The sequence below is a fragment of the Rhinolophus sinicus genome, linkage group LG02 (assembly GCF_036562045.2).
Source record: "Rhinolophus sinicus isolate RSC01 linkage group LG02, ASM3656204v1, whole genome shotgun sequence".
In the NCBI taxonomy this organism is placed as follows: domain Eukaryota; kingdom Metazoa; phylum Chordata; class Mammalia; order Chiroptera; family Rhinolophidae; genus Rhinolophus; species Rhinolophus sinicus.
The window spans coordinates 195,393,410-195,418,157 of NC_133752.1; the positions used below are offsets into that span (position 1 = coordinate 195,393,410).

Sequence of the window (24,748 nt, forward strand, 5' to 3'; positions counted from 1 at the left end):
TTTGATGGAATCTCGGACACTCGCACCCGTAATTCAATACAAGGGAAGTGACCAAATCTTTTCTTTACAGCATACTCCCTCACTCTTTTCACAGAGAGCTGAGTGACCACTTCTAGCACGCTTGAGAAATACCATTTATTCTCCAACCCTCCACCAAAACCCTTGCCGGGAAGTTTCTGTCCTACCGCCCAGTCTCAAGGTTGGTGACTGGTCCTTCCTGTTACACTAAGTTCCTTGGAGAGTCCCAGGCTCAGCTTATACGAGCCAGCCCTCCAGGAGTTCACTGCTTAGTTGTCAATGCTACGTTTCTGTTGTTAATTGACACGTACATTTACTGGGCTAATAACACATGCTCAATTTTAAAACAGAAAAAGTTGATGTCTTGACCCATGTTATTCATATCACATAAGTGATTTTTTAAATGTAAGCAATTGATATTGATATATTTATTTACAACAAATATAATCCTATAATAAAGTCACCAAATGTGAACCATTGGGCATCAACTATTTATAGAATAGTTTTTTAAACTGCAATTGTATTTTCTGATAAAACAGATATTCATCATAAAAGTTCAGTCACTTCAAAACTGTATCAAAAAAACCCAACTGTATCAAAGTGAAAGAAAAAATCATCAGTAATTTCATTCTTCAATTAACCATTGTGGTGTGTACCTTCCAGAATGTTTTCTGTGGGTGTATATTTTCGTTTCTGTTTTTTTTTTTTTTACAAAAATGAGCTCATATTCCATGTTCAATCATCTGTTTTTCCCACTTTATCATCTATCATGGATATCTTTCCCTATTAAATACAGGGTCTTATTTTCTAATAGTTTCATAGCAAGTCATTGAACCACAGGGTAGCTTTATGTGAACTTCGAAAGACTACCTTCATTATTTGCTGGGGTGGTTTCCACGTTCCTTGGTGTTAAAGATGATGCTTCTGGTTGTATTGACACCCACTCTGTGCTACTCACCTGAAGCAAGGTGACAAAAGTCATTAGCAGGCCAGGCAAGAAGTCATAAAAAAAACAAATCAAAGCAGGGGAAAAAACCTAATAATTTAAATAGTCACCTTCTTAGTACGTGGATTATTGGGAAGGAAGGATAATATTCAACATGTCTATTCTTAAGTCTCTATTTCAATCCTCAAATTCTTTATTTTTCCTTTTTTTAAAATAAAATTATTATTATGCAATAATTTCAGATTTATACAAATGTTGCAAAGAGTATGGAGTTTCCATATGTTCTTCCCCCAGCTTCCTCTAAGGTTAAAATACCCATGGTAGGGCTGTCAAAACTGAGTTACCACTGGTACTTTACTAGCTAAACTCCAGACTCTATTTGGATTTCAACAATTTTTCCACTATTGTCTCTTTTCTGTTTCAGGATCAAAGCCAGAATCCCACAATGCATTTGTCATGTCTCGTTAGTGCCCTCTGGTGTGGGACATTTTCTCAGTCTTCCCTTGAAAGTTTTGAAGGTTACTGATCAGGTATTTTGTAGAATGCTCCCCCCCCCCCCATTTGGGTTTGCCTGATGTTTTCTCATGATTAGACTCAATTTGGGCGAAGAAAACCACAGAGGTGAGATGCCCTTCTCACCACCTCATGTCAACATGACTGAATGCTGTTGATACCAGAGCACTTGACTCAGGAAACACCTGCCAGTCTTTTCCCTGTAAAGTTACCATTTCCCCTCCCATCCTCTGGTGGAAGAAAACGAGTCACTAAGTCTGGCCTGCATTCCAGGGATGGGAGTAAAGCCCCACTTTCTCAAGGGGAAGTATCTATATACATGACCTGGAACTTCGTATAAGGAAGACAGTCCCCTCTCCCCATTTATTTATTTAATCATCTATTTATATCCGTATGGATTCCTGGAGATTTACTTTGTTCTCTGGATTACAATCCAATACTGTCATTATTTATTTCATTGTTCAAACTGCTTCCGCTTTGACTACTGGGACCTCTTTCAGGTTGGTTCCCGAGTCCTTTGGACATGGCCTCCTGCAGGCCCCTCCCTCCCCAGCGCTTCCTCACTTCCTAGCACCACAGGACGCTCCAGGCTCATCCGCCCCCGCAGCCTCAGTCCCAGAGTCTGCGGTTTCTCCGAAGGCAGCCCTGGTTCCTTTTATGGGAGAATGGTATTTAGAAAGCAAGATCTGGGTGTCGGGTATGTTTGTTGTCCTGGGTTGTCACTGTCCCCTGGCCCTCTCAGTAAAGCTAAGCAATACATATATGTGTGTACTAACCCATGCAGACACACATACGGAGAATTAGTTCTCCATTGTGTATGCATGTGTGTATATAGAGACACGTGTGTATACAGAGACAGACACTAAGATAAACATGAATTCATACTAACATCTCCAACTCTAATCCACACCAAACTGTTCATCTCTCCTCTTTTAAGCCCATCATTTCTATTCCTAACGTTTCTCAGCTACTCACCATGGCTATTCTATATCTAGTTCTATAGTAAACAATAGTAACAGATCACAATAGAGCACCTTATCTGTTTTTCTTCTGTTAACTACTTCTGGCAACTACTTTCTTGATAACTACTTCTGGTAACAATGGACTGCGTCAGTAACACGTATGTGCAAATTATAATAGTAAAAAAACTCAAGGTTTAGGAATTTATACAACTTCACACAATTTTTACTTGAAAATTATTTAAAGACTGGATTGAGCAGCAGTTAGGCAAAGGGGGTCCCCTCCCCAGTGGGACTGGGAGGAGGCAGGGCAGCTAACAGAACAGGGGCTCGCAGCCAGAGGTCAACACATGTCCTGAGAGGACCAGTACATAGCAAGTATTTTAGGCTTTGGAGCCTATGTTCCCTGATCTAAACGACTTGGAGAAAACCCACAAAAGGACTGTGGACTGTTGTTACTGCTGCCATCGGACCACAGAAAAGATAATGATACTTATAGCATTTACGGAAAGCGTATTCTGTGCTAGGTACTAATTCCTTTTATCTGTATCAATTCATTTCATTCTCATAACAGCCTTGAGATATGTTCTGTGTACACAGCTAACCAGGGGCAACGAGATTCAAACCCCTTTTAAAATTGGGGTTTATAAAGTACTGCCTTCATTCTTTGTCAGCTCCAAAGCTCTGAGCTGGACTGTGCCAGATTATAGTAATTTCTCAGCGTCCCTGGCAGCTGGGTATGGGCCATGCCACTAAATTCCAGCCAATAGGGTCTGACTAGAGGTAATGGGTATGCCCTCTAGATTTTTTATGCACTTGTTTTCTGGGACGTCTGTCCCCGTTGCTGGGAAAGGTCATGCCCTGGAGCAGCCACTTTGGACCCTGAGATGAAAGTCTCATTTGCAAACAACACAAGAAATCCCTTGGCCAGCCCTGGGCAGCCTACTTCTGATGGGAAACTCGTTTCTATCTTGCTTAAGTGACCGTATTTCAGGGTTGTTTGTTATAGCAGTTTAGCCTGAAACATTCTAAATATCTTCCCTTTATAACTGTCAGATGAAGTACACTGTGAAATTCCGTAAAGCATAATACGTACCTCAGCAGAAGCATGAGTGGCAAAGAAATCTTCCTCCTTTGGTGTAGGGGACAGACATGGAGCCCCACAGCTGTCAAGCCACAGCTGGAACAAAGACATGAAGTGGCCCTTAGCATTTCCCTGTCTTAAAAGGGTTTTAGTTCCTACCTGTCACTCCCTTTCTAGAGACCTGTTTGCTAACGACGGGGACTTTCCCATTAGTAAAAATCAGTAACAGGCCTACATGGGGGCCCTGAGCACATTTTAGTCATGTATCCATTCCGCAATTTCTGCTTCCAAACCTTGAGGATGTCGCAAGCCATTTCGGAAAAGGAAAGATCAAAGGCTTCTGCTATAAATAGGGCAGGTTCCAAAGTACAGTCCGTCTCCCTTGTTGTGGATTCCATATCCGCGAATTCACGTCCTCGCTAAATGTACTTGTAACCCCGAAATCATTCTCGGGGCGCTCCTGCGGTCCCTCATGGACATGCGCAGAGCAGCACAGCCTCTGCCCCAGGTGCCTGTTCCCAGCTGAGGCTGAAGAGGGCGACACTCTGCCTGGTTTCAGCTCACACTGTCAACAAGTGTCCTTCTCGTGGTCTATTTAGTGACATGTTTTCATGTTTTTGTGCCTTTTGTTAGTGATTTCATTGTTTAAAAATGGCCCCGAAGCATAGTGCTGAGTGGGACCTGGCGTCCGTAAGCACGTGAGGCTGCCATGTGCCTCACAGAGAAAATACAGTCTCACTCAGACATGAGTTGTAGTGCTGTTGGCTGAGTTCAATGTAGCATCAACAATATGTGTTAAATAAGGTGTCTTTAAACAGAAACACACGTAAGGGAAGGCTATGCTTTGATCAGTGGATGAAAACGTGGCCAGAAGTGAGACACCTGACCCTGGATTTCCCTTGGGACTGGGGTTTCAGCATTCGCTCCACCAGTGTTCAGAGCACACACACACACACACACACACCCCCCAACCAAAGCACAGAGCCACCAAGGGTGAGAACCAGCTGGTGGTTCCCTTGTAAGAGAATCCAGCTAGAAGGTTTTACTGTCTGGGATAAAAACCACTTTTCCTGCTGAAACGAATGTTCGTCTGAAGGAGACGACCCATCCAACCCGCCGTGCTTACGTCAGTGCCATGTTTCCGCGTCGCCTGGGAGGCCAGCCACTTGATTTTCTCCTTGTAGAGCTGGGCCGCACGGCTGTTGTACTTGGCGTTGGTGTCGCTGGTGTCACACCCATGTTGATGGAAGAAGGATGACTACAGAGGAGAGTACCCAGATTACCAGCAATACCGCATTAAATCTAGCATGGTAACCAAAAATGGGACTTCATGATATGAAGGATTTTTTGAAACTACTAGTGAAAACCAAATTAATGTAAACCATGAAAATTTTTTAAATAAAATTTTCCTTGTAAAAGGGAATACCCTCCACAGATGGTAACATGAATATTTTGGTAAAACTGGGCGTGAGACTTGAATCACAAAATAAAATAACTGGCCCCTCACTTCTCTATTAAACTATTTGTGTCACTCTGAATGTTATTTGGGGGGATGCTTTCCACTCAGGACTACTTTTCTTTTTTTCTGCATTAAAATAATCTTTTAAAAAACATCAAATTTAATTTAAATTTAAAAAAATCTGGGTGGCCTGTTAGCTCAGTTGATTAGAGTGTGATGCTGGTAGCACCAAGGTTGCCGGTTCGATCCCTGCATGGGCCACTGTGAGCTGTACCCTCCTTAAAAAAAAAAAGAATATCATTGTGAGGGGTGTAAATGTCTATTACATTGTTTTGTACACCTGAAACTAATAAAAAAAATTTTTTTTAAATCAGAAATTGTCAGAAAAAACAATGGAGCAAATCAACTCCTGAAAGAAAGAGTGCTGCATCCTGGTGACCAGATTTATTGGAAGGGTTGGAGGAAAATAAAAATGTCATTTGAGCTACGAATTTGCGAGTTACCTGCAAATCAACTTGTTTCAGGAGTGGAAGAACCCTTGATCATTTCTTTTTTTTTTTTTTAAAGATTTTATTGGGGAAGGGGAACTGAACTTTATTGGGGAACAGTGTGCAATTTCAGGACTTTTTCTCCAAGTCAAGTTGTTGTCCTTTCAATCTTAGTTGTGGAGGGTTCTGTTCAGCTTCAAGTTGTTGTTCTTTCAGTCTTAGTTGTGGAGGGCGCAGCTCAGCTCCAGGTCCAGTTGCCGTTGCTAGTTGCAGGGGGCACAGCCCACCATCCCTTGCGGGAGTCCAACCGGCAACCTTGTGGTTGAGAGGACGCGCTCCAACCAATTGAGCCATCAGGGAGCTCAGCGGCAGCTCAGCTCAAGGTGCCGTGTTCAATCTTAGTTGCAGGGGGCGCTGCCCACCATCCCTTGTGGGAGTCGAGGAATTGAACTGGCAACCTTGTGGTTGAGAGCCCACTGGCCCATGTGGGAATCGAACCAGCAGCCTTCGGAGTTAGGAGCACGGAGCTCTAACCGCCTGAGCCACCAGGCCGGCCCGATCATTTCTTAATATCAAATTTTACTCTGGTTTCTCTTTTGAATATCTTCTACATTTAAAGAGGCAATCATACAAAGCCTCCTATTTTCCATGCAAGATAAATTCTTTGTTTCAGCCAACTCTCAAAGGAGGGGCAACCAGTACAGCACCATCTGCCCGGACAAAGAGCCCTGGAATATTCTGTATTGTTGATTTATATACCTCTTTATACATTTCTTCATCAATTTCTATAGTGGTCACAGTTTCTTACACATCTCCCAGTACCATATTTAAATGTCAATCAAAAGCATGTCATCTACCTCAAAGCTCTGTCATTTCTCATTTCCACAGAAATTTGCTCACCCAGGCCGAGCCTGATGAGACCAGGGGTTCTCCTATGATGCTGGTAGTTTGTTGTTGATAGTTTATTACTTAAAATATTTGTAGTTTGTCCAAACCCTGCCAGGACTACTTTTAATCCATGAGAAATCCATTTCAATTAGGATTCCATTGAATTGAAATTTCTGGCAAATTGGTTAGGAGCTACGCTAACTCTCACCTTCCTGGTCACTATTTCTTCATTAAGAGAAACAGCACAGGCCAGGTGACAAATGTTTACACAATTAGGGGAAACTGTTTTAAACCACCTTCTGAGGGTCCATGTAGAGACATGAAGCACAGAATTCATATCTTAATTAAAGCAGGTATTGTAAAAACCGTACAAGAATCCTTGTATTAACCCAATTTGATTAACGATAGTTTTGAGCACTCACACGTACCAGATTCTGCTCTAGATTCTTTGGGCACCGTCCCATTACATCCTCATAGCAACACTATCAGTCACTTTACAGATGGGGAAACTGAAGCACAGAGAGGTTCTACAACTTGCCCAGTGTCACACAGTAAGCAGGGGCAGAGCAGGCACGCAAACCCAAGCAGGTTGGCTCCTACTCCCGCGCTTGAGCGAATGACCACTGACCTGACCCTCCCCACCCCATCCCCCCACCTCTGCCACCTCCGCTGACTGGAGATGAGAAAGCTGCTCTCTAGAGGGGTGAACGGACTTGCAACCTTGGGAAGGCTTAGAAATAAGGGCAGCAGATCAAGTCACACCCGTAGCGTTAAGTTTTGGAACAAGCTTGTGGACATCACGATAATGGGCACAGGTTTCTAATAAGTTAAGGTATGCTTTCTTAATGGGGTAAAAATTGTTTCTTGGAAAGTTAAAAAAAAATCTTAGCTATTTTTTCACTTTGTGGTTTGTGGTCCTCCAAAGCTCACCCTTACATCCTTAGTATTTAATTTCTCTCACTAGGGAAAAGTTAAATCCAATTTAAATGTAAAATAATCAAATTTAAAGTTAATTTTTCTGCTTTGGGAACAATAATGAATAAAGGTTGAGAAACACTGATCCAAGGGAATCTGTATTTTGAAAACTACTATTTTAGATTTCTAATTTTAATTTTAAATATCTAGTTGATGCTAGATATAATTTTTATTTGAAATGCATACAAATTTGATTTCTTATACTTTGAATGTTTAATGGCATGTCCAAGGGAATTCTATTTATTCAGCCTCTACCATTTGGCATTATATATAGGGTATCAGTGCTTTGGGTGATTTTTGCCAGTTCAGTGTTTGAGAAATTGGATATATTGAATTTACAAATGAAGTTTAAAATGTTTGAGGATCCTTAGTTAAGTTTGTAAGCAGGGTTAAGAAAATCTGCTCTTAAAATTATAAGTTAAGTGACCACTTAATTGGTTATTTTTGCACAGAAATTACTAAGTTTATACGTTAATGATATTTATGTACTATATTTGAAGATTTGGAGACCAGATTTTTTTATTTGTAGACTCAATAGATTAAGCAAAATTCAGGTGTAAAGAGCTATCAGCGTTTATTCCCTTCTAGCACAAAAGCCACCCTCACATATTAAAAACTCTATTGTCATAAAGACGCCTTCCGGTTCTTCCACATCATCGCTGCCTGGTTTAATTGTCTTTATAGCACTATTACCACCTGTTACTTTCTTTTATCTACTTATTTAATGACTGTCCCTGCCTATGAGACAGGGGGCCTCATTTGTCTTGTGTGTCGCATATCCCAGCACTTAGCCCAAAGCTTCCTGTGTATTAGGTGTTCAATAGATTTTGGGATAAACAAGTCAACCAGATGGCCCAGCTGGCAAAGCCCCTCATGTTTTGCTGTTATCCAACAGGGACTCCCGAACACTGCCGATCCTGAGCGTCTTCACCAGTGGCACACATATTTACACAGAAGGAAAACAAGTATGAGACGAACTTACTGCGTTAGCATTTCCTCCAACTTGCATGCATCGCAGCTGAAACCAAGACCAGTTAGAATCCAACTCCGTAGATCTAAAGGGAAAGAACATTCTTAAATGTTAATCCTTTTCTTCCCCAGAATCAATCCACTCAACTTTTGAGAACAAGATCTCCTTGATCTTTAGGATCCTGAAGAATTCTCCCTTTAGGTTCACAGTGACACATGCTTCCAGGACGCTGGGACTCCAGGGTGTGTGATGCTTGGTACGAGCAGCTCCTGGCCCCTCGTCCTGCCTAGAAGCCGAGGCTTTGCCGGCCCCGACTGCCTGCTCCGCCCCACGCCTGACCACAGACCGGCCACGCAGGCCAGCGCACTTCTGCAGCCAGCCATCTCTTCCAAGGGACAGGGACATGACAAGCTTCCTGGGGCTGCGGGAACAACTCTGACTCTCGGCCTGACATCGTCAGCGGGTTACGACCTAAAATGTGGTCATGCGTCTCTACTCACGCAGATACGCTGTTTGGGCTTTTTCAGGTCGGCTGTCCATTTGTCCAGTTTGACCCCAGTAGGAGCCGGACGATGCTCATCGTTTTACCACCAGGTGGAAGGGACCTGCCCAACCAACACCACGCGGGACGGAAGAAAACTCGGGATTTCCTGCTCTTGAAGTGAAAGGTGCCAGTGCCTCCTACCCAACCACACCTATGCTCTACTTACCTGTAACCTAAGATCCCACCGAGCAAGGTAAAGGCAGTAAGTGTATTTCCCCACAACAAAAAGTCACCAGGTGATTGATCAGCGTAAAGCAAGGTATGACAGAGCAACGATGCTAGGTCTTATGTTGAATCCATAGATATGAGCAAACAGCAAGGCTACCCCACAGGAGCTTGCTCCCCACTAACCGTCAAGGAATGTGGACTTGAAAATGGGTGCAGGTAGGACACCTTTACAAACGAGCAGGGTAGAAAGAAAAGAGGCTTCAGGTCCACCCAAAATTTCCTTTCTTGCTGCCCTTCCATTTACTAATTTCTATGCCTTTTTGTATCATTTAACCTTCATGCATGTTGGGATGTTATTTGGAAGCCCCTAGCTACCTTAAGATTAATAATAATACTAATATTATTATTATATATACATATGACAAATCCACTTCATGGTGATATATAAAAATTAAACCATATTTTATAAGAAACACATTTACCAAAGACAAAAGAAAACCTTTCAGATTTATTTGATTACCAAGCAAGGTGATTAAACTGTGTATCTTGTTCTGAAATCCTTTCTCTGAAAGACTTTGCTTAGTCACCACATTTTCGTGACTGCCCCGCAGACGGCACATGGAGTCAGGGGCTGTCCCCACCTCTCCCCCCCCCCACCCCGCCAGCCATAGGGTGAACAGCACAGTCTCTGGACACAGACTGAGAGAGTGAAAATGTCAGCTCTGCCCTTACTAGCTTCATGACCTTAGGGAAGTTACTTATCCTCTCTGTGCCTTACTCTCCTCATCTGTAAAGTGGGGATAATTACAGTATTATCTATTTCACTTTTGTAGAAATTAAATAAGCTGGTGTCTGAAAAGTGCTTGGTTTGTGGTAAACACCATCTGCTAAAATTCTCACCATCATCATCATCATGGTAACCCTGTCACACTGTGTCATAAGCAGCCAGCTCCAGAGGACATACACGTCCCATATTTTTCTCATACTCAAGCACAGGCACATACTAGGTACCTGACCTAAAGTATGTCCTAAAATTGATGCTACAAGTACTCAGACGTGCTAATCTGCCTTACAACTTTTGGTCCTAAACTATCTTTAAAAAAATAAAGCCAAACATTTCTCTGTATATTTCTTAGAAATGAAGGTTTAAAAAAGCCTAATTGTTCTAGAAATGAGCTGACAGGGGTTCTATCTGATACACCTGGAATTTCCAAACAGAAGGTTTTGATGTCAGTGGACTTTGACAACAGCCAACCTTAACAAGAAACCTGAATTACTCATCAGTGCCCAATCCCACATGAGGAGGTGACTCAATGTCGGTTATTTCTTATCTTTAATTTAGATTAAGAGATGGGGAAAGGTAAGAGTCTCTGAGTGCTAAGGAAAAAGCAAAGCCGCGAAAGTAAGAAAAATTAAAGAATTGGTGTCACTTGAACACAACAGCTCCTGTTAACCAACCAGGTAAACGAGAAAACAGGTTTCCCACAATCTCTGTAATCCTTATTCGAGTCAAGACACAGCCTCCTGAAAAATGGCACGAATTTGCTTCCCTCGTGGCTGCCAAAGTCAGTATTTCTTTGTAAGCAGAGCATCTGGATTTCAGAAACTTATGAAATCAGGACTCACCACATAAACACGACAGGGTCATCCTGAAATCAGGAACCGGTAATGGCATAAACCACAGCACAATTCGTCGTGACTTACTCAGAGACACGTCCAGGAGCAGCTTCCAGGAAGCCACTGGTGTGTAACTGGCTTGACTGCCTAACCTAAGGTCGTGTGAGACGTCACCCGTCCACGCTAAGCTCATCCAAAGGCGCACTGAGCAGGCGCCCGGGTGGCTCCACGGTCAGCACGCGCTGGCGGCTCGCCCGTGCCAGGCGGCAGGGGCTCCATTCGCTCACTCCTGCCAACACCCTGTACTGGGCTCCTCGTCCCCACTTGCAAGGGCAGGAAACAGACACCGCGAGGTAAGGGACACACCCAGAGCTTGGAAGGGATGACTCTGGGATTCAGACCCGCAGCAGCCGGGCCGCAGTCTCGGCTCCTACCGCCTACCCAGCGCCCCCTCGTCCGTCTTGGGGGGCGCCTGCTGTGCCCAGGACCATGTCAGCCTTCAAGGCCCAGGAACACCCTGCAGGGGCCTCGGGAGGGGAGTAGAAGCTCCCAGCCTGGCAGTCAAGACCCTCCACAACGTCCCACAAATCGTCCCCTTTGAACCCGATTTCTCCTCATTTTCCGATGCATAAAAAGTAGCACTAAGCACTTCACTGCTGTACACGCACCTCTACACCTTTTCTTCACATCTGAGCGCTGGCCTCCTTTTCCCTGCCCGTGTCCGTTACCAAAAGCTCACCAAGCCCTCGAAGTTCACTGCAAGTGCTACCTCTTCCTTTAAACTATGCCTGCTTTTCCGACCAGACTTGCACGCAGCATTTTGTTTCCATCTCTGTGCCACACGCCACAGTCTTTCTTCTTATTCATGTTGTGGATAAGCCTGTCCCTGCTCCCAGCCCAACAAGATCAATGCAGGGACTAGATCCCATTCACATACTTAGCAGTGAACTTGAGAACGAACAGAGCCAGAGGGAAGGCAGTGCGTGAGACAGGATCTCACAGGTGCTGGAGTGAAGAAGTCTGAGTCCTGGCAGGTGGGCGGGGGGTAGGGGGGGATGGGGAATGTGGGGGGGCAGGGCCCCATCCAGTTAGGTCCACTCTGCAGTCAGCCCTAAGGCAGTCTGCAATTTCCCTAGATGCCTAACCTGCCTTGCCCTTTTTGCTTGGCAAAAGTCACAGTTTGTAAATTTTTTCCTTTGCAAAATTGTTGACTTAAAATTCTACTCAAACCCGTCCCCCAAACAAAAAACACCCCATTTAAATACATATTCCACCATGCCAAACTGCTAACATGATCATGTCTGGGAAACGGGACCATGTGTGTGCACTTATGTGCATATGTGTGTGAATGTGTACCTGTGTGTGTGTACCAGTGTGCGCGCATATATGTGCACATGTGTACATGTGTTTACATGTGTGCACGCACAGGTGTGTGTACCTGTATGTGTGCATGTTTGTACATGTGTGCGTGCACATGTATGTGCCGGTGTGTGTGTGCAGGCGTGTGTACATGTGTGTGAGTGTGTGTGTACATGTGTGTGCAGGTGTGTGTATGTGTCTGTGTGTACATGTACGTGTGTGTGTGGCTCGCAGGGGCAGAGGAAGAAGAGGGGAAAAGGGATTCCAGATGAGGGCTTTCACTTGTTACTTTATATACTTTGGGACTGCTTGGATGTTTTTCCCAGTGAGCTAGTGTTTGTAATATTTTTTTCATCAATAAAAAATGTTCAAAGAGAAGCTCCCCACCTTGTAAAACAAAAGATACTGAATACCCTTATCCTTGACTTTCTCTTGTCCAAATCCTAGGCTGCAGCTCTTTAAACAGTGCTTTTTTTAACAGTTGATTTGAATCATTGATAAGCACTGTGATTCATACAGTTATATTTATCTGACGCTTAAAAGGCTGGTGATTAAACCTGCAACGGCCCAAACAGACCCTGCTGTCCAGCCTCACCAGGCTGTAGGTCAGGCGTTCCCTCAACTGGGGAACATGTCAGAAAACCACCTCACTTCCTGGAATGGTTTATGCTGGCCGTGTGCTTTGGTGGTGAGGAAAAGGGAGGGTGAGATTATTAAGGGCAGGGCTTGGCAGAGAGGCAGAGGGAAAGAACACATCAAAGAGAAAGGAAGACAAGCAATAATGTGTTGCCTCAAGTCCAGCCTTTGTGGGCTTGTGAGCTCATGGGCTCTGGGCAGAGTAAGTCATCGTGTTAACTGGCAACCATTAGTGGGGGGGATGGAGAGGGCGGGAAGGGGGAGCTACATTAAAAATAAACTTGCCCTGGCAAGTAAACCCCTCAATATTTAAAAAAGAGACAAAGACAGGGTAGTGTATTCAAAATATTCTGGGACCAACATCTAAGAAAAAAGAAGAAACTGATGCTCTAAAACCAATAAGAACACACATGAGAATTCCCTTTCCTAGATAACTACCTATGGAGTTACATGGCTATAAATATTTAGCACATCAGGCCTTTACAAATTGATTTCTGAAAAAAGAACTTAGGAAAGTTCTCTTTAAGTTAATACATTTAAAAAGAAATTATGTTGCGATCGTTACTACTTAGTTTTTGTGCTATCATACAAAATATCTCATCATGAATTACAAGACTTTATCTTCCAGGAACAAAATGCTCTTTACAGTAATATAAAATCAAATTCCTTAAGTCATAATATAAAATAAAATTGCTCGCCACTTTCTAAGTCGCCTTCCTGCCTAGCTGGTTCCTTCCCTGGGAGAAGAAGTAGCAGGAAACAGGGGATGGGATCCACCGCGGCCGTTCGGTGGCGCCCCAGCCTCGGCCCATGGCTGCTGATGTACAAGCCATGCTTGACTTCCAAGCCCAAGTCTGGCTGGGATCTTTTTGTTGTTATTTCAATCGCTTTTACCTCCCCCTGGACTTGGGGCTGTGTGTGTCCAGAGGGGCGTCTTTCTCTGATGCACACAAAGGCCCCGCCTGGGCACTGCCAGTGTCAGAGTGGAGGAGAGGAACTCGCCAGAAGGACACAATGCAGCCCAAGACGTCACTAAAATTCATACAAAAACTGTCACTTGGGCTTTGTGGTGTTCGTGTGGTGCGGGCCAGGGCCGGAGGGTTCTGCCAGAAGGGAAACCCTGCTCTGAGGACCTGGCTGTCCACCTGTGTGTGGGTGGCGGGGACAGACCCACAGCACCTGACTCCCCTCCTACCACGAGTGGCCCAGCAGGGCGCCTCTGTCGTTATTACAAGATAATAAAGGGAAAGGAAATACTGTCTTCAAGCCTCCATACTGACTGTTGTCACCACCACGGCCTCAGGTCTGACACAGAGCTCTATATACCAGTAACTGGCCAGAAAAGAACACATTTCCCCAGTTTACTTAATTATGTAAGAACTTAAATCTCTTTAACTCATAATCAACCTCTCATCTACTTGATGTCGAAGGAAACATAAGAGAAAAAGGGGAAAGAGTCCCATGGGACAGTGTCACCCCTCCCACTGACCAGCGAGGACAGACTTACTTACCGAATAAAGCTCAAGTGGACACCCAGTGACCGGTGTGAGCCTGAGCAGTCGATGCAAAGGAACACCCCGTAGGTGATGCTGGCCCAGCTGGGGTTCTTGGCACCGCAGTCAAAACACACCTGAAAGAAAATGTTAAATCCTGTTATTTGTTACTTTCTATTAGCCAAATGAGCCATCCCGTAGGATACGGTACAGGATTTAGCTTGAAAGCTGCATAACCTTCACAATTTAAACTGGTTGTTAGAAACTATCTCACCCAGATTTTAAAAACCTCAAATTTCAATTCACTTTATTACTGTATATATAATTATATGTTAATATAGTTACATTAATACAACCCACTAGTTACGTGGTACGTTAGTATTATGCATTACGTATCTATTATAACACTGCAGTATTACACTGTACCACTGTATCTAACACTGTCTATGATAACGCACTATGCGTAGTGACGAGGACTCGGGTATGTGTATCATCTCTCACATCACCTTTCCTTGAAGCATCAGCGCGGTTCCTACCAGTCACGCAAAGGAACACTAGTCATGGCTGCCCCTGCTCAGAACGCTCAAGGCCTTACTGTCCCCTGGACAGTGGCTCTAGACCAGATGGCAGGGCACAGATGGATACTTCTCTCCTCACCCAGAGGAGGAGGAGAGGGTGCTGGCCAGACTCCAAGGTGCCCCCAATAATCCTCCTCTCCTGGTATTCACACCCTTGTGGAGTTCCACCCGCACTTTTTCAGGGTGATCCGTGTGACCATGATGTGGCAGGAATGCCATGTATCACTTCCGATTAGGTTACAAAAGACGCTGTGGCTTCCTTTCTCTCTGTTGCTCTCTCTCCCCTGGCTCACTAGCTCTGGGGGAAGCCAGCTGCCATGTCTTGAGGACACTTGGGCAGCCTCGTGGAGAGGCTGTGAGGCCAGTGCCGGGCGGGGCAGGCCAGCCACCACACAGGTGAGCCTGAGAATGGAAACTCCAGCTTGCAGACGACTGCAACCTCAGCACAGAGAGACCCCGAGCCTCCTTTCCTCAACACTGACTGAGGTCAAATATTCTTCATCTGATAACAGGATTATAAAAGCAGTCTAAAATACACAGTGCTTGTCATGGAAATTCACGCGTAATTAATTAAAGTCAGAAAAACAGAACAGTAAAAATTCCACTAATAGGAGAATTGCTTTTAATTTTCTTTTCCAGAAAAAAAGCTCCCATATTTTATACACGCTTCATAGGCACAGCAACGTATGTGAACACTGTCCCAATTATAATCATCAAGAAAGACCTGGCTTCTGGACTTTTGAAGGCAACATGAGAGCGAAAACAGGAGCGGGTTTCCCAAAGCCCCTCACCATCATAGGCCCACAATGAGCATGCAGGAATCGTGGGCATGGAGTGACAATGACATGAAAGGTGCCAGCCATTCATTTCAGTGTTACTGGCCGGCGCTCAGGTATTAAGAAGTAGATGGGTTGCTGATTCCACAAACACGTGCTGAGCCCCTACCCCCTGCCAAGGCACACGCTGGCCTTTGAAGAGCTCATTGTGCAGTGGGAGGAAGGACACAGAAATTCAGACACCCTGTGATCACAGCCATCAGAGTAAGGCATCCACTTACTTGGGACTCTGCCAAAGGTGCCATCCCTCTGCGAGAGGCCATTGTGATGCCTCACTTACTCAACTAAGAGTTGTGTACGTTTGTACAATCAAATTATGTACCTGGAGCACACAAAGCACGTGTAAGAAGGTGGGTCAGGAAGAGTCGGCTGCACAGAGCCCACAGACTAGCAGTCTAGAGGGTAGGACAATTAGTTACAAGGTTGAATCTTAGTAAGCAAGGACAGGATGTATCCATTTTTCTAGACAGGCACTCGGGACCTCAAGAAGAGAGTCTAAAAGGTCAGCAAGTGGCAATAGCCTGTACAGGAAATGGCCCTGTGGACAGAGGTGACAGCAGAGATTGGGTGTGCACGGCCCAGGGCAGCAAGCCGGAGAACCACCCCTGAAGCGGCCGCAAGGCTGGCTGCACAAGAGAGCAGTGGGGAATTGAACATGGAGGCACAGCGTCCTCCTGACCCACTGAGATGAGGAACTGCTAGAGTGTAGCTCCCTGAGGGCGGGGCCCTGTCGATCTTGTTCACCTGAGCCAAGCGCCCAGCCTGGCACAAAGTGGCATTAAAGGCACAAACAGGTAGTGGGGCAGTTTGGAGGCGCGGAGACTGGGACGTGTGGGATCTGAGGCCGGGAGGCAGTTAGAAATCCAAGCCTGGCTCTCACGCCGCCTTGAGTCTCCTGCTCGCAGGACACTGCGCTGAGAGACGGACTCCTCTGTGTTTTCATACGAAACCCCAAACCCAAGTTGAGACATGCTTTTCTAAGCAGAGTATCAGTTATTACGGTGATAAAAAATAGTTTTGACTAACAATTTGCTTTGCCTAATGATGAGAATAATAATTGCTATAGAAAGGAGCTAATATTGACTGTTTACTCCCTGTCAGGCACTGCTGTTGGCCAATCGAATCTTCAGAACAACACTGTAAGAAGGTATGGTTATGGTCCCCATCGGGCCCGCTTCCTGGGTGTGTGTGATCTGGGCCCCATACTCAGAAGGGCCCATGACTGCTTAACGTTCTCTTGTCTCATCTTGAAATTCTTAATACTTTTCAAACGAGGGCCCTGAGTTTTCATGCAAATCAAGTAGCGCAGTTTTGATCCCCATTTTAGAGAAAACTAAGGAATTCTAAAATTAAGTATCACAGTTAAGAAGGGGTATCGCGGGGACCGGACCCAAGGCCGTCTGCGCCCCGGCCCCCTCTTCACCCCATCATCACACTGCCTCTCACACGGCCAACAGCCTTCATCCTTCACCCACTGGACTGTGTACTCCGAGAAGGCAGGAGCCTGTCTCTTTATTCAGGGTGCATCAGTGTACTCTCAATGCTTGGCACGGTGCCCAGCACACCACAGGTGCTCAATGGATATTTGTTGAATGAATAACTTAAGGAATCAACATAAAACTAAGGAACAGTATAGCTTCAAGGCGGGAGTTCACAAACTAGAAAGCTGACCCTTATGAGTTAAAACCTTTGGTCTACAGTAAATGGTCATCATACACGAGAGGAAGCAATTGGACACCACATTCTGAAAGTAAACCGAGTTGTTTTTTTTACCTACCTTGCCTGTCTCGTGTACCTTACAGCTCCTTTTCAGAACCCCATTTTGACAATGGTTCATGTCCTACAACTCTTCCACATCACTAAAACTAGTTTTCATCTTTGTTTAGGTAATGGTTTCTTACTCATGATCGAATAAAAAGTCTTCATCAAGAAATGTAACACACACAAAAAAATGTAGTGTGGAACATTACCAGAAAATATTTTTGCTCAATGCTTTTATTAATCCCATTACAGCATATAAAGTGTTCCACAGGTGTGTTCTTCATAATAAAAATAACAATAACAGAAAAGAGCTGATGTGTATTGGAGGGTAGTATACGGTGGTACTGCTCTAATTGCTTTTCCTAGATTTTCTCAAATATTTAATCTTCACAATAACCCTCTGAGTCAGATCCTGCTCATGTCCCATTTTCAGACGAGGAAAACAAGGTACCAAGTGGTCAAGTAACCTGCCCAAGGGGACACAGAAAGTAGCAGGGTCCTGATAACAATTTATAAGCAAGCCACACATGTCCCTCAAAGTGTCTCTTGGTAGAAAGGCACTGACTTCTTATTTGAAAAGGGCACCTTCCCTTTGAAGAATTCTAGTTACAGGAACCACTCTTTATAAAAGGGTCAATCTAAACCTGAAAATCAAGAAACTAGCACAGAAATCAGCACTGGCGAATTCCTGGAGCCTTTCTCCTCCTGACTTTCCTACCTCCATCAGACATCGCTTCCAACAAACGGCTCCCTTTCTCCCTCTTTGTAGGCTGTAAAATGATGGGCTCCCCATCTCCCATCAAGACTTAAAGACACCTAAATTCTGTAAAACTCAGGAACTTTCTCTGCCATCACCTCATGGCTCCTGTGACCATGCTCGTTAACAGCTGTTCACTTTGGAGGTGATGGCGGGGACCAGACAGAACTCCTGTCACAGGAAGGGAGGGGAGAGTCCACACTGACGCGACAGCCCTTTGCACTCTCCAGGTTCCACTCCGACCTGTGATCCTCATCGGAAGGTGTCACTTTAGCCCGATGTGTCATCACATGTCCAGCCAGTTTTGAAAAGTTGTAAAAGTCATGGGGGAGGGAGGGGAGAGCCTCTGGATATGGCAAAAAAGGAAACCCCTAATTTCCAAAGAGACCCAAGGGGAAGAAAGAGAAAGGGTCTGTGTGGGCTTTCTTAGCAAGAGAAAAGAGCTGGAAGCCACTGCACAGACCACTTGGCAGCTTTATCGGAGACACTGACGCTGCCATCAAAGGACAGAGGGAACCAGGCAGGCTCCACAGGCGCCCCCGGGGGAACTTTAGAGATGAGTTCACGAGTGGGGGGGGGCGAGCTGAGCTTTTCCAAACGCCGAGCGCTACCAGCTGGAGTTCTCACCCTGTGCGTGCTTCCCAGCTGGGTCACAGGTGGCCTGCGGTGTCGCCCCCACTCGTAGGGACCCCGGTATCCTCAGCTCTCTCGGGAACTCGACAGTGTCCACTCGGCCACCCCCCAAAGCCGCCCCCGCCCTCGACCCGGCGTCCGGAACCCGCAAGTGTCTGCCCCCGGCCCCCAGGACCCCCCAGGTGCTTTGGCCTCCCGCCCCCAGGACCCCGGCTGCCCGCCCCGCCCGAGTCCCTAAGGGTGCGACCCCTCCCCCCTTCCTTGTTGAGACTGGGGGGCGGCGAGCGGTCCGGACCCAGGAGAGGCCCAGCGGCCGCAAGTGCGACGTGTCACAGCCCAAACCGGCTCCTCCTCCCACTGCCGCGGCCACTGGCGCCGCAGGGGCGGCCCGCGGGGTCCGGCAGGGATGCCAACCAAGCGTGAGCACGCCCGGCGACCTTTACCTTGTTGGTGGGCACCGAGCGGAGGCGCTTGAAGATGGTCAGGATGTCCTGCTTGCTGGGGTCCCCCATGGTCACCAGACAACCGAGGGCGCAGCTGGCCCCGCCAACCGAGAAGGGCTGACAAGGAGCGGTTGCCGCCTCCCGGAGCTAGACGACGGCCCAGGGGGCGGGGCTGCGCGTGACGGGCAGGTCCCGCCCATAGCCCCGCCCACAACGGGAGCGCACGCGCCGTTCTTCTCTAGGGTGCCTCGCTCAACTGCGCCGCTGGCTCCGCCCACTCAAGCCCCGCCTCCGGCGCTGCAGGCGCGTGCACAGAAGGCTCGTGCGCGTTTTCCGGGTCCTCGTCTGCGGTTCGTGCAGGGCAGTGGGTAGCGAACCTGACCTTGGGTTGGGGGTTTAGTCCCGTGCGCATGACCTTCGTAACGGACTGCTTCCTTGGCCAAGGTCTTCTCACTTCCATCCCGTAAGTGCGGCAGAACCAACCACTTGAAGTGACAAAGGAGGAAACTTGGGGAAGGGCCTCCCCGCCCTTTCCGACAGAGGACTGGAGTCTAGACGCAGGGTTTTCACTAGTCCCTGTCGACTGGCCTAATAATTCTCCAGCTGATCCACCAAAAGAAAACGGGCTTATTCGCGAAAAGAAAAAGAAACGGAACCACCAAGAAGTGCAAGCACACTTTGCAGCCCGGACTGCCCTCCGGCTGCCCACGTGGAGAAAGGAACCCAGCGTCAACATGGCTTCTCCCTGTATTCGCATCCCTCCCCGGGAAATTGCCACAGAGTTCAACAGGAAGTCAAGACCAGAGCCAACAAAGGGCCCAGCTCCACCCACAAGTCCCTCCTGCTCCGTGGTTAAGAATCCTAAAATGCCAGTTCCCCTGGGTGGGGAGCTTTCTACGCTGAAAATTGGTTTTCTCTAAGTATCAGTTTGGGTGGAAGGTCAGTGAGAGAGAGCAGTTGTCAGGAGGCAGAAGGTGCTCAGTCAGAATTGAATACACACGAGAGAAGAAGCTCAACGTTTCCAGCACCTCAGACTGTCCTCTACCCGTTGGCTAACATTACTCGCTAGAAGGATTTAAACTTGGAGAAAGGTGTTTCTTTTACAAAAGTGACTGTGGAGCCACCAGAAAATGTTGCCTGAGGTTGGGTGGTGCAGGGAAAGCTAACAGGTTTTGGAGTCAAATGCAATACTTTGGCACGAAGCCCAGTCCTGCCAGCTACTGCTTAGCTCTGTGATCTTGCTCAAGTCACTTCTGTTCTCCGAAGCTTGGTTTGCTCGTCTGTACAATGGGGTTAGAGATGAAGAATCCATGCTGAGCAGCACAGGAGAGCAGCTGCCCAGAGAGAAGCCCTGGAAAAGCCTTTGGTGATGGTCTACTTTTAACCTATCTGGTTAGATACCCTTGGGGAAGTTGAAAGTTTGCCAGGACTAGGGTGGAACTTTTCCAAGGAAGAGAAAGTTATTACCTTCCAGAACAGTACTTTATTTTTGCAGACAGCCATAACTATTTGAAAGTTCTTCCTTCTACTGAGTCCAAGTATATACCCCTGTATATTCTGTCTGTTGGTACTAGTTTGGCCTTAAATAAAAACCTGGCATATTCATGAACAGTCATTCCTTTCTGATGGGGATGATGGTCCCCTTTACTGTTTGGAGCTGAAATCTTACTAAGTTATGTATCAAGTTAGGGCAGGGTGTGTTTACTCAACTCTTCAACACGGAGATCCCTTAGGAGAAGACCAAATGTACAAGGAAGTATAGTGTCCCCACTAAGAAGCAGGTAAAGGGAAGGGGAAAATACCATCACTGTCTTCTCTCATCTGCTTATGTGTTCTTCACTGAACTTATTACCACCTGATACTATAATATGTAAATATATTTGCCGCCCTTCAATTGAATATAAATTTCATGCGATCAGATCTATTTGGTCTACCTCCCTAACCCCAGCACCTAGAGCAATGCCTGGCATGTAGTATGTATCCAACAAAGATTTGTGGAATGGGCTTAGAATGTATAAATGTATAAAGAGTGTCACTCCCAATATCATAATGAGAAAAGGCCTTGCATAATCTACAAAGTCATACCTTCTCTGGAGCCCATCAGATTGCCGAGGTTACAAAACAACCAAGTAAACTGACTTCCAAGAGAGACAAGCCTCTCCAAAAAGAGATGCACACATGACCTCCTTAGCTTTGGCAGAGCACAGGAGAAAGGTGGCTGCCATGCAAGTGAGTAAGAGGAGGTCACCTAAAAGTGTAATGAATTCTTAAAGGCCAGGGTGCCTGGGTGGCTCAGTTGGTTAGAGCACAAGCTCTGAGCGGTAGGGTTGCCGGTTCAATTCCCACATGGGCCAGTGAACTGTGCCCTCCACGGCTAGATTGAAGATAACCAGCTACCACTGAGCTTCTGGAGGAACAGCCAGATGGCTCAGTTGGTTAGAGCGTGAGCTCTCAACAACAAGGTTGCCAGTTCAATTCCCACATGGGATAGTGGGCTGCGCCCCCTGCAACTAAGATTGAAAACGGCAACTGGACTTGGAGCTGAGCTGCGCCCTCCACACTCGATTGAAAGACAATGACTTGGAGCTTATGGGCCCTGGAGAAACACACTGTTTCCCAATATTCCCCAATAAAAAATTTAAAAACAAATTCTTAAAGGCGAAATGTGAGCTAGCATTTGGAGTAGTTAGGGGGCCTCCGATATAAAGGGAGTTTATATTCATTCACAAGCTCTTTTCCATAAACTTGTACCAGAAATCTTTCTTCATAAGAAAGATGGAGACAGAGAAAGAGACTGGAGAGAAACCCCTTGTGGGGCAGGCACCCAGCTGCTGAGGGACAGGCACAAACCCCCACATACTTCTAAAAAGCAAAAGCAGCAAACTCTCCCTCAGGTGACAGGCAAAGATCCATTTCTGCCATGGGAGAAATAGAAGCAAAACCCAGTAATACCAAGTCCAAAAGGGAATAAGAAATCCTCTCTCTCTCAAAGAGGGTAAAGAGGCAAAATTTCACTGCTGCAGGAGGAAGGATAAAAGCAAAATTCCTCAACCCCTGGGGGAAGTTCAGGAAACTCTTTGGGTTCAGAATCCTATACCCATACCAAACTGAGGTTGGCTGCACTGGAAGAGGGGGAGGAAACTTCCAACCAACACCAACCACGGACACCACACAGGTTTACTGTCATCAGAAGGAAGGCAGGAATGTTGAGAAAGCCCCACCCGTGAGCCCCAGGCCCACAGGCCTAAGACAGGCTGGACCACGTCACCAGAGAACCTTCACCCACACGTCTTGAGCCCAGCCCTAAGTACCCAGCAGCAGCAGTCTACCACAGAGGGCAGGACAAGAGCTACAGTAAACAACTCTAGGACCCCAGCCCGTACTGTAAGCACAAGGTTACATCCTGTGGTGTACTGAGGGTAAACAGAGCAACAACAAAGCCAAGCTTAACTCCTACCTAAATTGATGCAATCCTCACACTAATAACCTGACAGAAGTGGGCCCTTTTTTAAGTGTAAATACTATTTACTTCTGACGCTATTTTTGTGCATTAGGGTTTCTCAACCTCAGCGCTATTGACATTTTGGACTAGATAATTCTTTGTTATAGGGACAAAATCGCCCCTGGTTGAGGACCACTGTTCCGTACTCAATGTCCAGTATTCAAACAAACAAAATTATGAGGCACACAGAAGAGCAAGGAAAACAACTATTGTCGAGGAATAAAATAATCAACAGATTATAGGGCCAGACTCAGAGAAGCTCCAGATGTTAGAACTATCAGAGAAGGACTTGAAAATCACTGATTATTATATTACATAATCTAGTGGAAATGTGGGCAACATATATGAAAGAATAGGAAATTCCAGCAGAGAGATGGAAAGTACACGTAAGTCAAATGGAAATACTAGAAACAAATAACAACAAAACCTCACAATATCAGACATGAAGAATTCCTTCAATGGCCTTATAAGGAGACTTGACACAGCTGAGACACATGGAAAAGATCTACAGAAATTATCCAGATTGAAATACAAAGAGAAGGGGTGGGTGGGGAGAAGAACAGAACATCTAAAAGCTGCGGGAAAATAGCAAACATTTACAGTCCCACAAGGAGAAAACAGAGAGAATGGGCAGAAAAATTATTTGAAGACATAATAATGGTGAGTATTTGTCAAAACAAATGAAAGTTATAAAACTATAGACCCAGGAAACTCAGAGAAACCTCAAAGAAACATCCATAGTAAAACTGTTGCAAACCAAAAATAAAGAAAAAAATCTTGAAGGCAACCAGAGGAAAAAGAAGCATTGCGTCCAGATACACGTAATATTGAATACAGATAACAATTACAACAGATTTATCCCAAACTGCCTGAGACTATGGAGTGCCATTTTTAAAGTTCTGAAATAAAAACGAATGTCAGCTCAGAACTCTATACCCACTGAACATATATTTCAAAAGTGACAGAATGTGGCGCAGCTGGAGCTCTCATACATTGCTCATGAAGATACAGCCACTTTGGATAACATTTTGGAAGTCAATAAAATTGACAAATCTCTAGACAGATTGAGCAAGAAAAGAGGAAATGATGCCATTGTCCCATAGCTCTTAGATGCAAATTACTAATACAAGAAGTTAAATAGAGACATCACTAGAGAACCGACATTAAAATGATAAATATAACATTTTATTAATATTTTTGACAACTTGTAGGAGATGGAGAGATTTCTTGAAAGACACAAATTACCACAGCTCATGCAGGAAGAGGTAGATAATTTGAATAGTTCTATTAAAAAATACTTCTGTTAAGGAAATAGAAATTGTAGTTTAAAACCTTCCAACAAAGAAAGCTCTAGGCACTTCATAGGTGAATTCTACCAAACATTTAAGGGAAACATTACACCAGTTCTACACAAACCCTTCCTGAAATGGAGAAGGAAATACTTCTCAATTCATTTTGTGAGGCCAGTATAACCTGGTTTTGGTTTTATACCAAAACCAAACAGACATTGCAAGCAAAGAGAACTACAATTAATACTCTTCATGAACATAGATGCAAAGATCTTTCTCAAACTGAATCCAGCAATATATAAAAAGTTTAATAATTGCATTCAGCCTATGAATGTGAGGTTGATTTAACATTTGAAAACAAGTGATTTTCACTATATCAACAAACCAAAAAGGAAAAATAATATGGCCACATCAGTAGACGAGGAAGAAGCATTTGACAAAATTCAACGTTCATTCATAATTTAAAAAATAAAGAGAACAAACAAAAAGATTTTCAGCAAACTAGGATTAAGAGAGAACGTCCTCAACTTTATAAAGGTCATCTATGCAAAACCTAGAATTGCATGCATAATCATGAAAGATTTAATGCTTTCCCCCAAGCAAGGATATTTAATTTTACCACTCCTATTCAACTGAGCCAGTGCAATAGATAAGAAAAAGGAAATAAAAGGCACTCAGATTAGAAAAGAAATAAAATCATATTTATATACAGAGGATGTGAATGTCTACACAGGAAATCTCAAGGAATCTACAACAACAAAACTAGAATAAGAAAGTTTAGTAAGATTGCAAGGTATAAGGTCAATATATAAAAATCAATTATATGTCTATA

At 45.1% G+C, this 24,748-nt stretch overlaps 1 protein-coding gene and 1 pseudogene across 1 annotated transcript in view; both read right to left on the reverse strand.

Moving 5' to 3' along the window:
• Window positions 1-19,300, reverse strand: part of ARFGAP3 (ARF GTPase activating protein 3) — a 47,685-nt gene extending 28,385 nt beyond the window's left edge. Inside the window, exons 1-6 of the mRNA XM_074326489.1 lie at window positions 19,126-19,300; window positions 14,136-14,254; window positions 8,313-8,385; window positions 4,647-4,778; window positions 3,533-3,616; window positions 889-976 (exon numbers count right to left, since the gene is read on the reverse strand). Of these exons, the coding sequence (XP_074182590.1) occupies window positions 889-976; window positions 3,533-3,616; window positions 4,647-4,778; window positions 8,313-8,385; window positions 14,136-14,254; window positions 19,126-19,194 (565 nt within the window). The 5' untranslated portion in view covers window positions 19,195-19,300. The remainder of the gene's footprint in view (window positions 1-888; window positions 977-3,532; window positions 3,617-4,646; window positions 4,779-8,312; window positions 8,386-14,135; window positions 14,255-19,125) is intronic.
• On the reverse strand, window positions 4,990-7,002 carry LOC109436450 (U6 snRNA-associated Sm-like protein LSm3; annotated as a pseudogene).
• Window positions 19,301-24,748: the final 5,448 nt, after the last annotated feature.